The sequence below is a fragment of the Balearica regulorum genome, chromosome 15 (assembly GCF_011004875.1).
Source record: "Balearica regulorum gibbericeps isolate bBalReg1 chromosome 15, bBalReg1.pri, whole genome shotgun sequence".
In the NCBI taxonomy this organism is placed as follows: domain Eukaryota; kingdom Metazoa; phylum Chordata; class Aves; order Gruiformes; family Gruidae; genus Balearica; species Balearica regulorum.
The window spans coordinates 13490010-13505285 of record NC_046198.1 but is presented as its reverse complement, the minus strand read 5'-3'; the positions used below and the strand labels follow the sequence as shown (position 1 = coordinate 13505285).

At 53.8% G+C, this 15276-nt stretch overlaps 2 protein-coding genes across 6 annotated transcripts; both read right to left on the bottom strand.

Annotated features, from left to right (window-relative positions):
• Positions 1 to 286: 286 nt before the first annotated feature.
• On the bottom strand, positions 287 to 9423 carry TMEM184A (transmembrane protein 184A). Of its 2 annotated transcripts, none has more exons than XM_075767675.1 (9): positions 7642 to 9173; positions 6029 to 6253; positions 5157 to 5322; positions 4177 to 4267; positions 4010 to 4085; positions 3297 to 3388; positions 2712 to 2881; positions 2415 to 2612; positions 287 to 1977 (listed from the first exon to the last, which is right to left on the bottom strand). In XM_075767675.1, exons 2-9 carry the CDS (start codon positions 6251 to 6253, stop codon positions 1727 to 1729), a joined length of 1269 nt encoding a protein of 422 aa, XP_075623790.1. In that variant the 5' UTR covers positions 7642 to 9173; the 3' UTR covers positions 287 to 1726. The 2 variants fall into 2 exon arrangements, with proteins under 2 accessions (XP_075623790.1, XP_075623791.1); XM_075767676.1 differs by lacking the exon at positions 7642 to 9173 and adding an exon at positions 9231 to 9423 and having other exon boundaries at positions 382 to 1977.
• A 1772-nt stretch (positions 9424 to 11195) lies between these two features.
• On the bottom strand, positions 11196 to 14511 carry PSMG3 (proteasome assembly chaperone 3). Of its 4 annotated transcripts, none has more exons than XM_075767528.1 (3): positions 14406 to 14511; positions 13571 to 13788; positions 11196 to 11745 (listed from the first exon to the last, which is right to left on the bottom strand). In XM_075767528.1, exons 2-3 carry the CDS (start codon positions 13784 to 13786, stop codon positions 11593 to 11595), a joined length of 369 nt encoding a protein of 122 aa, XP_075623643.1. In that variant the 5' UTR covers positions 13787 to 13788; positions 14406 to 14511; the 3' UTR covers positions 11196 to 11592. The 4 variants fall into 4 exon arrangements, with proteins under 4 accessions (XP_075623643.1, XP_075623640.1, XP_075623642.1 ...); XM_075767525.1 differs by lacking the exon at positions 14406 to 14511 and adding an exon at positions 14083 to 14316; XM_075767527.1 differs by lacking the exon at positions 14406 to 14511 and adding an exon at positions 13921 to 14064.
• Between the last annotated feature and the right edge of the window lie 765 nt (positions 14512 to 15276).

Genomic DNA, 15276 nt, shown 5'->3' with positions numbered 1-15276 from the left:
AGCAGCTCTGACGTGCCGCATCCGCAGCTTAGGTGAGGGTTGGAAGAGGTGCAGTGCAAGGAGAGGAAGCAAGGGACACACACACTCTTTGTGGAGGGAAAAAGATGAGTACAAATCCTGCGGGAATGCCAAAATGTGCAGGATGCTGCGTGAGCAGGTATTTCTGCTGGGCCAGCACCGAGGGGCAGGGAGGACGTTGAGCTTAAGAGCATCAGCATTAAAGCAGGAACCAGGCAGATCGTGAGCTTTGCCTGCTGAGCTAAGTGAAAACGCTTGCTCACTCTGTGGCAGAAATTGCTGTTTATTAGAAAAAAAAATTCATAAATAAAATAATTTCATGTTGTGATTTACATTTTGCAGCTTAAGAGCAGGGGGAAAAAACCCAAACACTAGGAACTGTGTGAAACAGCTCTAAGCCTTACCCATCGGTTTGTTTGCCACATGACTGCAAATCTGAGGCTGTAGGCTTGCCTTCGTCCTTTCAACCACCCAGCTCCCACTCCCAAACAACGGCCCTGGCCAGTGCCTAAGGGATCATCTGATTAACAAGGGAATAGAAATTGGACTAAAAATTAGGAAAAAACAAAACAAAACAAAACAGAGCAAGTTTAACAGAAGGATGCGCGCTCTCCATCACTGATATGGGTAAAATCCCTCCAAGCAGCATCTTCCCTCGCCAGCGGTCCTGCCCCGAGCGGTGGCAGCCCCCAGCACCTCTCCATCCCCACCACCGTCACCCAGCCGGGCTCAGCTCCCTCCTGCTTTCCCGCAGGTTGGGCAGAGCCCAGGGACGGTAAATAGCGAGGGGTTAGGAGGAACAGACCGTTCCCAATAAGCGCATTCCTACCACCACCAGTCACAGTCTGGTTCCCTAATAAAGACTCTGATAAGGAAGCTGGAATCCCTTTTAACTTCTGATCCGTTCAGCGATAAGTCGGTTTAGACATAAACAAGCACTTCTGTCACCGGCCGCTCTCAGAACGGCAGCTGCCAGACCACGCATTAGCCCCGAGTGGGACCTCACTGCCGCTCCCAGGGGAGTTACTCAGGCAGCTGCATCCCCATCTGGAGGGAGAAGAGGATGACTTGCTCTTCCTCCCTGGTAAAGGTCTTCCGCACAACTCTGTAGGCTTTTGCGGGAGAAGGAGAGGGGAAAGGATGTAAAAATAAGGAATGACGTCTTTCAACTGTTACAGGGTTTTGAGGTGAAGTGAAGTCACCTTCCTGGGCTGGTTTTCTCCACGGGGCCCTTCGAGATCATTTTTTACTCAAATTGGGAGAAACTAGAGCAGAACTGTGCTGAGAAAAGCATTTCTCTCAGGCCTTAGTGCTGCTTGGAGGCAAGAGGAGGGCGAGGGCGGCTGGTCCGTCCTGCAGCCCGGCTCCCTGCCCCGCCTGGCATCCCCCAGCACGGGCACGGGCACGGGGCTGGCGTCAAAGCACTGGCAGTGGGGCTGCCAAGCCCAGGCAGCAACGCAGGGCTGCTTAGTCGCAGGAGCAAAGTCAGCCCAGTCCCTAACACCAGTAGAGGTGGGACAGCAGAAGCTGGCACTATTCGATTTAACCTTTCCCTGGGTTATTGCATCTTCCCTTCGAGAGACTGGCTTTTTGGGTAGAGTTCCTGGCTTCTTAGTACTCCAATTAAATCAGGTAGTCTCAGTCTCAAGACACCTCCCATTTGCACGGGTTTAAAGCTCTCAAATGTCGCTGTCCCCTCTGATGTCTCCTACAGCTCCTCATCTGACAGGATCAGCACTCTCTTCTCAATGTTTTTGCTCTTTCTGCTGCTCAGTCCCTCCACCTTGGAGGCCATGTGCCCGTTCTCCCCAGGAGCTTTGTGCTCTGCCTCCTGCATCGACTGCTGGGTGTACTGCTGGTACGCGGGCGAGAAGTTATGGATGGCATCCTGCACGATGTCCTGGGGGCTTATGGTCTCCTTCAGCCCACTCGAGATGCTCTGCATTGGGGCAAGGTTTGCTGAAAAACAGGGAGAGGGGGATGGTGATGGGACATCAGACAGTCAATGAACCCCAGGGCTCCAGGACTAGAGTGGCACTTTTCTGTAGAAATTCAAGATCAGGACCTCATCGTGGGCCACGTCAGCTTGCAGTGGCGAGTGACAAGGAGAAGAAAGACAACCCCAGCTCCATTTTTCAAAGAGGATGGAACCTCTCCAGCAGCACGTGCCATAATACCATAATCCCCTAACTCTGCCCATCCACACCAAGGTCTCTTTTCCTATCCACTCACTGTGGCTCATGGGTATCGCAAGGGAAGAGGGAGAAGAAACTCATGGAGCACAGGAGAAGGAAACTCCTCTGGTGGCTTTGAGCATCCCCTTGGTAATGCTATAAGGGGAGGTCTCCTCCTTCCTTATTCACCAAGGAAGGAAGGAAGAAGAGAGGAAGAGTTACCTGTTGAGTTTTCTTTCTTTTCTCTGTACACCTGGCAGGTGAATGCGTAGCGCAAGGCAATGGAAGCAAAGAACATCTCGATGCAGATGATGAAGTTCTGGTAGCCGGCAGCCACTGTCCCAGCTCCCACCTCTTTCCCATCAATTATCTGAACTTCAGGGATCACCCCACATTTCTCCAGGATTGCAAGCAGCGTCCCTGTGTGGGGGAAGGGAGAGGGATCAGCTCTGGTCCTGCGTCCCCGGGTCAGGTGGGGCTACGGGAGGAGAAGTGCTGGGCAGCCGTGGTGGGACCCACCTTGCCAGAAGGAGAGGAAGATGACTGCCTTGATGGTGATGAACTTGAGGACTGGCTCAAACGGGCGCAGCAGGTCCATGGTGGCAAAGTAGAAGAGGAAGAGGGCATAAAGTGCCAGGCTAACGGAGAAGTTGTAGATGATGGTGATGTAGAGGTAGCCGCTTCGGACGCTGTGGGGAGAGAGAGAGAGAGAGAGAGAGAGAGTGAGAGCTGCTGCCCTGGGCTGCGGGAAGCAAAGGAAGAGCAGCCAGGGGCAAGGAAGGAAGAAATGGGGGGGAGGGAAGTGCGTATCTTTGCCATCGGGGAGAGCACGGCCCAGGAGGGGAGGGAGAGGCAGGAGAAAGGGGGGAGCAGGGGCCTACTCTCAGCTTTTCCTCTGTTGGTGGGATCTCTTACGGCTCACAGTTTTGTCCCTTTCTTATTTGGGGCGGTGAGTCTCTGTTCCCTGGCACTTTGGGCTCCCTGTGCTCTCGCTACCCATGGAGCAGCTCCCTGGGGGGTGCTGGCAGGACACCTTGTCCCTTGTGATGGAGCAGGGACACATCCTCTCCCCTTCACCCCCCCAGCCCGACCCAGCGTCCTCACTTGAAGTCTCCGTCATGGTACTTCCCGAACGCCTGCAGGATGATGGTGACGATCGCCATGAGGGGTTTCACGATGCAGAACTGCAGCGTGGCCTGCACAGGGGAGAGACATGGTGCACCCTGGGCAGCAGGGACGTCCCACCACCCTCCCTGCAGCTCCCGCACCCCCCGGCCCCTCCACACGAGCCAACCCCTCTGCTCCTGGGACAGAGAAACAGAGGAGAGAGCAGTTCTCCATCACAGGAGTGACCAGCGCTGCGGGCTGAAGTATGAACCAGCTCAAGGTCTGCAGATGGGAGGGAGCAGGGCTCCCAAAAGGCAGCTCCTGAAAGGCAGCGTAGCCACTCTGGGGGGGGACAACACTGGGTGGCTTGGGGACAAACCGGTGCCAGGATTTGGCTCGCAGAGTTAGAGAGCCGTCCTGGCTAACCTGGGACTGGCCGGAGATGGCAACCTCAGCGCTGCAGTGGGAGGAGACCCTGACTCAGCAGTGAGTCAGAGGCAAGGACAGCGAGCGCGGCACTCTGCTGCTGGCCAGGTGCCGGCGAGCTGGGTGAGCTGCCTCCCTCGGAGGGGAAAAAAAAAAACCAAAAAGAGCATCTCGGGAGAACGGCGAAGTAAAGCCCTCTCAGCAGGGCAGTGGGGAAGGGACCTGCCGCCAGGAGAGCCCTCGTCGGAGGGGAGCGGAGCCGATGCGCCCCGGTGGGTACCCACCTGCTTGCAGAAGCGCAGGAACCCGATGGAGTAGGACATGCCTTGAAGACAGCAGGTCCCGTAAAAGCAGCTGGACCTGGAAGCAGAAGCCGAGGAGATGCCATTGGGGCTGCTGGATGGGAAAAATGGGTGGAGGGCTGAGGAACTTGTGGGATGCTGGGACTTACGCAATGGGTTTCCCTCTGATCTCTGTCATGATGGTGCTCTCCCCTCCGAGGTACTCGAAGCACAGGCTCAGGAAGCTGTAAATCACGAAAGCTGGCAAGGCAAGGGCAGATGCGATCAGCAGGGCTGATGGAGATCTGGGGTGGGGGTTGTTACTGTTCACATTCCTTCCTGCTCAGGTGTTTTATCCACCCTGGCACTGGATCAGGATTTGGGACACTGGTGGGTGACAGCCCAGCAAGAGGAGCAGCAGGTCAAATCCATCTGACTTCCAAGCAGAGTCAGACACACCGCACCACGTGCACAGGGTTTGTTGCAGATGCAGCAGCTCCTCTGTGCACACACAGCCCCTGCGTGCGTGTGGTGGGGGTCGGATGTCCCAGCGGTGCTCGTGGAGCCAGCCTCCATGCACACACAGACAAGCCCAGGCAGGAGTGCAATGGCCAGAGACCATCTACATGGAAGAACCTAAAAAATGCCAAGGGGCAGCACAAGCAGCTGGTAGTCAGCAAAGACCAGGTCCTGAACAGTTGTCTTAGACATCCCCATCACTTATTTTCCTTATACTCCATTGAAGTAATACTCATGCCCACACCCCTCTGGTCCCCAGGGAAGAGCAACCTCAACCCTGCACCTCAAAACATCCCAGCTCCGCAATTTCTTCTACCTTCTGCTTTAGAGAGGTGGCATTTCTACCCCAAAGGCAGCCAGAAAACCTGCTCACCAGGAACATGACGCTGGGGTCCCTCTGAGCCCACAGGCAGGTGGTGGAAAGGCACAAGGTCTGGCCGTGGGGCATCACCTCCCTGCTGCCAATGGAGAAGGAAGGGGAAAACCTCCACGCGGAGGAAGGGAGAGTGGGAAGTGAAAGAGGTGGAGATTTGCCACTTTGTGCAATCCAGGACACTCCAGAGACACAGGTCAGCGAGATGAGAGCCCTGCTTTGCCATCAGCCTCCCTGCCAAGGACAGGCTTCGCTCACCTTCATAGCAGTCGCGCACCGAGTCGAAGTAGACATAGTACTGGTGGCTGCCGAGGAGGAGGAGGCTGAGCCAGGAGTCGAAGGCATAGATAGGCACGATGAAGAGGATGCGGATGATGTAGCGCTGCTCCTTGGGGACGGTGTAATTCCTCAGGTGTGTGTAGATCTGCAAAGAGCCCAGTGTGCAGAGCTGTGGCTACCACGGGTCAGGAGGGGAACCAGAGGTACCCCCAGCCTGCAGGGCTGCAGGAGGCGCATGCCATGTCAGCCCTCCTCCCGGGGGTGAGAGCACCACCGGCTTTCCACCACAGCCCCATCTTGGTGAACAGACATGTGACACAGGCTCCATCCCAGCCCCCGGGGCAATGCCTTCCACAAAAACACGTGGAAATTGGGTCCTTTCCCCAGCGCTGCACGAGGAGCGTGCCATCTCCATGCCAGCCCCCGTGCAGCCCCGTCCCAGTGCTCGGAGGCACCAGCTTGCCCCAGGGCTGCCTTCAGCAGCACGGCTCTGCGCAGCACCCAAAAACATGCCCACTGGCGGTACGTTTCAAGGCAGCCGGTGGTGCACACCCCAGAGGCACAGACCCCAGAGTGCCAGATGAGAAACCCGGCTGGGTGTTGCCTCTGGGCAGTGTCGATGCCCTCCAGCCTTCTCCTGGCTCTGGCAGCCACCCCGGGAGCGTGTGGGCAAAGTCCACCCTCCCAAGCTGCTAGCACCAGGTTCCCGATGGTGGAAATATCCCCTCCAGGCAGCAACAGGATGAAATATCCGTCTGGAGCTGAGTGATTTGCAGTGAACTTGGGGGAAATCAATAGTTTGCCCTTGCATCAATCCTGGCACTGAGCCCTGTCTCCGCGGCAGCCCGTACCTGGTGGAAGGTGACGATGAGCGCTGACCACACGAAGATGCCGGAGATGACCTGCGCTGCTGTTGTGGTCAGGAAAAGCTGCTGACTGTCCTGGGAGTCGTTGTGGGTGGCCGTGAGCAGGGCGACGGCCGGGGATGGTGGAGCTGAGGCCAGCCTGGGTGCTGTGCTGGGCCCCGGGGTGCCCAGTGCCATGGGAGAGGGTAAGGCACGTGTGGCATTACTCATCTGCAGGGAGGGAGAGGCAAGGGGAGTGGTGCAGGAAGGCAGGACCAAGGTAAGAAGCTGGTGAAGGTCCCAGCAGATTTCCCAGCCCACACAGCGTGGACAAACCTCCTGTGAGGTTTATCTCCTCCCCAGGGTTTTTCCAGGGCATCCCTCAATCAAACCAGCCCATTCACCATGGCTGGCTCTGCTTCTCCCAGGGGAAAAATGCAAACGTCCTTCAAGAGCAGACCCTCTTTTTTCTGAGGAGGTTTGAATATCCATTGGATAACGGTCCTTGTGTCCCCCAAAACACACGCTTCTCCTTCACAGCCTTGCTCCTCCTGTTTTCTCAGGGGTCGCTATCCTGCTTACAAAGGGCAAGACCTGCCTACATTTGTGCCACTGTGAGTTCACACTTGTGGCTCAGGGCCCTTTTCCATCAGGAACTAGAGACTTAAGGGTTAAACTCATCCCTCACCCGTGATAATAACGAGCACCTTTACCAAGGAGCCATTAGGACACTGATGTCCTCCTTGGGAGCCCAGAAAACACTGGGATCCCTGTGCTTCCCTCCAAAATTTGGCTCCTTTCCTCATGCGTGACCTGCTGGGGGCAAACCCCGGGACTGCCCGAGAATCCAGAGGTTTGGCATCACCCAGGGCGTTTGGCCAGCCTCAGCCATTTCGGGATCATGGGGGTCTCAGTGTGCCGGCAACCCCAATCCCGAGACCTGAAGGGTTGCCAGCGGTCCCTCCCGCACCCGAATTAAGCACAAGGAGCAAGCCGGCCGTGCTGCGGGCAGAGCTGCTGCCCTTCGGGGATGCTGAAGGGCTCCAGCACCTCCCCGGCAGGGCTGTTCCCCTCGAAGCTGGTTGCCCCATGGTGCTGAGCATTCCCAGCGCAGGGGGTGGCCGGGGCACGTGGGCACCGTGTACCCTGTGGCTCCAGACAGCAAGGACCAACCTAATAATACGCTCTTATTTATAGGGCAGCTTCATATCTCAAGGCCAACAGAGCATAAACTGCCATGTTTGGCCTCTCTTTCTGCTAATCTATGGAAAGCTGCTTTTTCCCAAGTATAACAATAGTGGTTTTAAAAAAAACCCAACAACAACCTGTGAGCAGAGCTCTAACAATATAGATGCTTCTCGGCGCATTGTTAATAAACAAAGATTTTAGCTGCCGGGTAACTATCGCCTGGGGGAAAAACTGTAAGCATGAACTGGTGAGAGGCAAGAAAATATCTGCCACAGATAAGAGCGGTAGGGAATGACCTCGGTCCAATTAAACACAAAAAACAAACCAAAGCAAGAGCTTGCCTGTCGGCTTCCTCTCCTGCCCTCTCCCCGAACCCCAACCTCACAGGAGGGGAAACTCGGCTGGTGTCAGATCAACAGCCCTAAAAATACCTTTCTCCCGCCTCCGCCTGGCAGGAGCCGCCTGTAAGCGGAGATGCCCGGGGGGATGGCGTGCTGGCCAGGTCCCAGGAGCTCACCCCGGAGTACCTGCACCCGCGAGCGGGGAAGCGGAGCTGGAGATGGCCGGAGGGAGAGCGGGACCGATAGTGTTACGGAGGCAGCGGGCAGCCGGGTTTTTCCTCCCTGCGACCGTCCCACGGCCCTGCCCCGGCCAGCAGGAAGCAGGATCACAGGGAGCGCTGGGAGAGATCTGGTCTTTGGACAGACCGCAACGACGCCGGACCTGCCTTGTAAACATTAACAGGAGGCCAGAGATAGCTCGTGGCACCGGGAGGGAGGCGAGATCCTGGCTGTGCACCATTCCCTGCTGCCCCTCGCTCTTTCTGGGGGCTGCCCTGCTGCAGGCTGGGGCCGTACAGCTGTATTTGGCCACACTTTCCTTCCACCCAAGCATCAGGATAGGGAAGGATGCAATCCAGCTTGCTTCCCAGGACACAGCAGAGAGCTGTGTTCCTCACTAGACCCATTTATTCCATTTTTGACCCAGCGCTGTGCCACGGATGCTTGGCCCAAGACATCCCGACTCCTGTTAGCTTTCCCAGCCCGGCCGCAGCCATCACGGTATGAGCACGGTGGCACCAGCAGCCGGTCCTGGCAGGGTCCCCTACATTGTCACACTCTGAACGCAGCGGAGCAAGTCATTAAAAACAAAAGCCTCCGTGCCACTTGGAGACAGGACTCCCAGCTCCAGAGGTAATTAGATCCCGGCTATGCAAGGTAGCCAGGCAATTCAATGCAGCTAGAGAGCCATTTGCTTCCGAAACAAAGGCGGCGAGAAGACACAGAGAATAATTTTAGCTGCAAAACTCAGCTCCTTGACAAGACCGCACCAGTGCCACATCCAGTCTGGCTGTTTTTGGACACACAGAGGTGTGTACCTGTTACACTCAGTCCCTGGGACATTAGAGATGCTAAGTGAGCACTGAGCAGAAAATAACCTGAGCAGTGACACCTGTGTTCAGGCAGGACACCTGCAAACCAGGCTGCTCACTTTGCCGGGGATTCCCATCCAGCCGCAGGCTGCCAGAAGCCCGGATTCCCAGCCCACATCCCTCCTCGTGTCCCAAAGCACCCAGCCAAATCCCCACCTTGGCAGCAGCCCCCTGGGGTGCTCAGCAAGGAAAGGTGAGCCTCTGCCCCCTCCCATAAAGGGGGAGAAATCCCTGACCCCCACCTCAGGGAGGGGAGCATCCAGGCTCAGCCCCACCGGTGCAGGAGATGTGCCTTTCCTCCTGATTGCTTTCAGATAAAGCTGAGACACGGGGGTTATTCACCTGATCAACCTCTCCGTACCACTCCCACACCACCCAGGAGGAAGGACCTATAGCACACAGCTATAAATTAAGGCAGAGCGGCACAAAGCCCATCTGGAGGAGTGGGTGACGCATGGGGCTCTTATGGCAGACTCTGCCCTTGCAGCAGCTCCTGCAGGTGCTCAGGACCAATGGCTGGGGCAACCTCAGCTCTGTGCAGGGCTGACCCCAGCTGCTCTGCCCCCCCCCCCCCCGGGCCCCACTCACCCTGCGGGGCTCCTCCGGGAGCAGGTCTGGCTGCTGTGCACCTGCCTCCGCATCCCCTGTGCCCTCCTCCGCCTGCACCCGCGGGAGACTCCTCCTCCGGACACCCTCCCTGCCCGCTGGCAGCAGGCCCTGCCAGCGCCCCGCTCGCCCTCGCTGCACCCCGGGTCCTGCGGCAGCTGGAGCAGCAGGTCGGGCTTTGCCTCCTGTGGAAAAGCTGCCAAACTTACCTTTCCAGTCCGCCGCGCTCGGCACCCACGCCCGGAAAGCAAACACGGATGGAAAGGTACGGCACAGCCCGACGTCGCTGCCCACCACCCGGCGCACGTCCTGCAGGTGAGAACTCTGCCTGGGTGGCAGAGGCAGCTTTTCTTGTAATTGGGGATTAATGCTTACCTGGAGGATGGCGGTGACTAAAAGGCAGGCAGCCAGTGGTACCGGCAGACTTGTGAATGTTTTTTGGGGCAGGCTTTCCCCTCATTTACTGCGGAGCAGAGAGGAGCAAAGTCGAAGGACCAATTGCTCGTGGTCTAATTTATCGCCTGTGGAAAGGCAACAAGATTAGTCTGTCCAGGCTCTGAGCATCAAATGGGAGAGGTCTCAATGTCCTTTCTTTACCCACCACCCTGTGCAGACCTGGTGGCACACGCAGCTAGGAAATTAAGGTGGTTAAGTTGTGGTCAGCTTTTAGGTAGTAACACTCAGGTCTTCAGGGCATAGCAGTGGTGTGCCACCATCTCTCTATGGTGGAAGAAGTGATTTACATTCGATTTGCCAATTAATGTATGGTGTCCACAAGTTGTTGGAGTTACAGATTCCAACAGCACCAGGATTTGGGAAATACATTGAATTTTGTCTTGGGGGAAAAAAATCCCTACTAGCAAACCAAGATCGACATTAACAAATTCCGCATGCTTCTCTCAGCGCTCCTAGACAAAAAAAAAAAAGAGGGAAAATTTGGAGTTCTGACAGATGCAAATCTTTGATTCTTGGAAGCACAGTTTGGAAAATTATTTTTAGATGAAATTTCTTGTCAAGGGCAGCTGCAAGCCTGCAGTGTTCAAATGTACTTTCAAAAAAGTTTCATTTCTCTTAATGCCTTACATACTGTAAATAACCCTTACTTCAGAGGAAAAAAGTCCTTTCCAAATGCATTTTCTGCTTTTCTACTTTTAGGGGATTTTTATCAGGAACAGAAATGACCCAGCAACTGGATCTACGTGGGGCAGGCACAGGCTCTGTGCCGATTCTGCCGATACCAACAGGTCTTCGCGCAGCACAGGTCTTCCCTGACCAGAATTTAAATGCAAGACCTGGCCTCTGTCTGCTCTGTCAAGTTCATAAGTGACAAAAGTGTGTTAACAGCTTACTTAAAAATTTACTACTGGGAGTTATTTGTTACAAGCAGAGGTAAAAACAAATGTGCTTTCCAAGCAAATGGCAAAAGTTTGGCCACTAAGCATTGCATCAACTCATATGACTTCATCTAAGGCTATTTTTCAACAGACTTGGGAGAAACAGCCCTGTGTGACCCCACAAAGCCTTCTGTCCCCACGTCTCCTAGGACAGGTGCTTTAGGAGAGGGACACCTTGCTGCAGGTTGTCCGAGTGTGTACGTGCTGGTGCCTCTCCGATGTGCTGGTCCCATGTGATCCATAAGCAGCTGTTGTTTTGTCTTTTTCTCACCACTAATTTGGGTTCCTGTCTTCCACCCTGATGTCAGCTTTCATGAAATCTGGAGAGCATAATTATCTGCCTCTCCTTAAAATTGGAGTGAAAGTGGAAAATGGATTCAGAAAATACATCAGGAAAGGGACTGACATAAGGACAAAAGCAGCCATATAGGACTCATTTCCTTAAAAATAGGCAAGAAAATCTTTCCTATTATGCAATTGCTGTCGATTTGTAACCGAGGTTTGTATTTCAATTGAAGTGATTTTCACAGAGCAAAAAAGAAAACAGGTAAAATTAGATTCGTCAATGTTTCTTTTATTCACTCTGCACTGGGTGTTCCCCCTTTGCGGTACAGTGTAGCTACAGAGCTTGGCATCTGTTGCGCCTCAGGACACAAACGCAGAGCTGTGCCGTTTCCCAAATACACATCCCACCCAATGCGATAAAAATAATACTTCTCTCGCATGTTGAGACAATTGTTCTTGTCTCATTGCTGGCTATATGGACTGCAAACCTGTCACAGTAACAAAACCCACAAATGTTCTACACAGTAGAGAAAAATTCATGAAATTCCTTAGTACATCCAAAACCAGCACAAAGACATTCCATCATTTTCATTTCTTGTCCTTTTAAATAAGTGGTGATGAGTCATGGACTCAAGATCATTTCCTTGAATCCAGATGGCACAACTTCACCACACTTGGCAACTTCGGATCACTTCCCGTAGAGCTTGTATTCCTTCCATGGTCTTGTCCTTTAAAGCCATGGCGAGAACAACGGGTTTGTTCCCAGCTTCCCGAGACACGAACGCCACCAGGTTTTTGGCACAAACGTGGACGAGGGGCTGAAAAGCAAAGGTATACAGATGTACGGTCTTACAGCTGGAAGGGCCCTCCAGCACGAGTTAGGAGGGAAAGAGTCCTGCAATGACATGGAGCACGTTGAGAACCTGTCGATACCGCACTCGGACTGAGCATGCAGTTTGCTGAGCAGTTCCAACATGACTGGGAACAGACTCGCAGTTTGGCTGGTCGGCAGAGCCCAGCCCCGGTACAGGGAACTTTAGAAAGCACTTTCTCAACCAGCTTAAAAGGGAAGAGTTTGGACCTGTGAGTGACAGCCACCCAAACCACCCTGAAACACCTCAGCTGGAGCTGCACTTGAATCGAATTTTGCACCTGTTTGGAAAGCTGGTATGGAGAATCTTTCCTTCTGCTAATCCTCCCACCCAAACTATGTCACCAAATATCAATTTATATGAAAAGCCATGGACCAATGCCTCTATTTCCATCATAGCCAGATTTCTGAAGAAGTCTCCAAATACTTTTTTTCCTTTAAAAACTTGTTGCTGAAGAGGGTATGTTCTGCTGACAAGCTCTGGAAAAAAACCCTGTTATTTTTGCAATTCCTGGAGACCCCAAAATGGTGTTATAGACACAGTCTTTGCATGCCATGTGTAAAAGACACGTTGGTTTTGATTTTAATAGAATAATGAAAACCAGAAATAAGTAGTGAGACTGAAGGAGAGAAGGGATATAATCTTCTTAATGAGGTTTCTTTAACAAGAACATCCAGCTTGCCTAGGTTTTATTTACAACCACAGTTATGTATTTATCAGAAGGATGAGTTTACTTGATTTTAGTTACCAGTGTGGTTTGGAAGTGTGCACCATCCCAAACGGGGACGTTAATGACGACAAGCAGGAAGGCAGCAAACTAGTGAAAGCCTTTTCCTAAAGCTTAGATCAATTAAGTTGATAAAATTATTTAAAAATACTATGTAACAAAGTTAACAAAGGCACTTCCCATTTCCAAATAAAACACAAAAACAACTTGGGGGTAGAAGTGGTCAGAATTAGCAGATATCACACCAGGGAAAGCAAAGCATCTCCCACCCAGAGAAGAAAGGCTATTGCAGAAGAACGAGAACTCCATCAGGGGAAGCTGCAGATAGAATGGGAAACTTGTGTTGCTAGAGTTTTTCTAGTTAAGGTTAGCAAGTAATATTTGATAGCTCCAACCCTGATGGAAAGCTTCATAATCTTGTAGCTCTGTAACTTTCTGTTTTAATGCTTGACTAGTTGACTCTTCGCAAAATACATTTTCTTCTGCTTTCTCTCCAGCTTTGTGAAATGGTCGATAAAAACTCATTTTGTTGAAGCAAAACAAATTAAACTTTATCAAGGGAAGGTGCTGGCAGGCACACTTGGGAGAGGGCAACTAAAGTCCATTATGGGGCTGGCATAGATTGGAGGGGGGGGGTAGGGGGTGAGAAAAGGGACTTGAAAAGGAAAACAAACTCACTGAAACAGAAACCCAAAAAAGGTTATCAAAGGCTGCATGTTTGATCTTGCAACCCTTAAATCAACAGGAGCTTTATCAAACCTTCCATAAACACGGCTAAGCAATCCATACCCTGTAGGATACAAAACAACAGATTCCTCACACCGCTCATGGTTAGTTAAACTTTTGTTATGTCAAAGGGCAGATGAGCATGCATACTTTTCTGATGAACCCCTCTTTCCTCAGAACAGACTTTTAAATTAATCTTACCACTGTGCAAACACCGCTTAACTGCTGTGATTCATCAACTCCCTGGCAACTTGCGCAGTCCCACCTACCACGTTTCCCCTCATCCTCGCTGCCTGTGCGCTGCGTATCCATTCTCACCTCATCCTTGCCCAGTAGCACCTTTGTGGTGAGCGAGGGCCTGCCCACGTTGTCGCCGATTGTGTTGGGGTCCACGTAGACGATCGTCCCCATCTTGCCGTACTGCGTGACTACCACGAGCACGGAGTTGGAGAACGCCGTGCACACCACCTCCGTCGGGACCCCGTGTACCACCTCCTCTCGCTGCTTGGACGTCACGATGGGACTTGCTTCCATCGCTGCAGAAAAAGAACAATAAAACAACAATAACAATAAAATAACATTAGATTAAAAACACGGACTACGGGCTATAAAAAGCCCGAATCCTTCCCTCCACTTCAAATACCCAGGTTAAGTAGATTTCAGCTCACAGAAGCACACGGAGGGGGGTGTGTGTCTGTGCAGGAACAACGGCCAACATCCCCCATCCCTGACTGCCAGGGGAAACGTAACTGCCCGCAGCAACGGCCTACACCCCCCGCACGAACCAGCTGCCGTTTATACCGCTTCGTTAATCGCGGTTTAACACTGACCGCACCGATGGAGCAGGCCGAGCCTGACTCGCCGTGCCGTGCCGTGCCCTCCCCTCCCTCGCAGCCTTCCGGTCGCTGGCACCGAGGGGGCGACCCCCCGAGCCCCGCTGTCCGCCCGCAGGCCCCGGCGTTCCCTGAGGGAGCCGACCGCCTCCACAGCCGAGCCGAGGCTGAGGAGAAGCCGCCGCCGCCGCTCTCAGCCCAGGCCCGCCCCGCCGCGGCGGAAGCGGTTCCTTTCTCCTCCCTCCGCCGGCCCGCGGCGCGGGGAGATGGCGCAGGGCGGCCGCTGCCCTCCCCTTCCCTCCGCGCCGCGCTGCCATTACCCGCGCCCGGGCAGGCGCCATCTCTAGCCGCCCCGCTCTCCTCAGGGATATCGCCCCTCGCCGGCCCCGGGGCTGGGCCCCTTCCCCCGGACCGGCCTCCTGCCCGTTGTCCTGGCTGTCACCGTGGCGGGGTGTGTGTGTGTGTCACGGCAGCAGGCCCACCCGTGGCCGTGAGGGAGTGGCATGTGCCCCCCCTTGGGCCTGTGAGGGGACACGCTGAACCTGGGGCTGTAGGGAGGCTGCTAATTTTGATCTTTTTGGCTTTTTCCCTGTTTCCGCATGGGACGTGACTGCTGCCACCCACTGTGTGTTACTGGGCCACACTTTAAGCCCCCCCACATGCTTTCCCATCAAAATAAGTCTGGTTTTGGGCCATCGCAGCGGCCTTGCCCTCCACCCTCCCTCCTCTACCAGAGGCAGGCCGCCCAGCCTCGCACCTCGCTGCCATGGGACGAGCAGCCGCGTGTTCGGAGCCGACATGCTCCTCCGCGCGTGGCCCGGCTGCCTCACGAGCCAAGTGTGGGGCTCGCAGGAGTGATGGCAGCTGCCCCGTGCTGCCGTAACGTGACGGGGGTATGGAGATCTGCTTGAGGAGTGTGAAAAGAAATGTTTGTGTCCCGCGAGCAATATGTGCAAATGTTCGTTTCTGTTAATTGCATACAGTTAATTCAGTGATAATTTTTTTCTTTGAAATACTAGTACTCATGAATAATAAATTTGTATACCAAGTTATACAAAGCTTTGAAAAATGAGGATTTCCCAGAGGTTTGCAACCTTCCAAACTTCTGCAATTGCTCTGTCTAAAACAGGCTCCAGACCTTTATTTCTATGTGTCAGCTCTCCTTTCCTGTCATTCCAGCACACAATATGT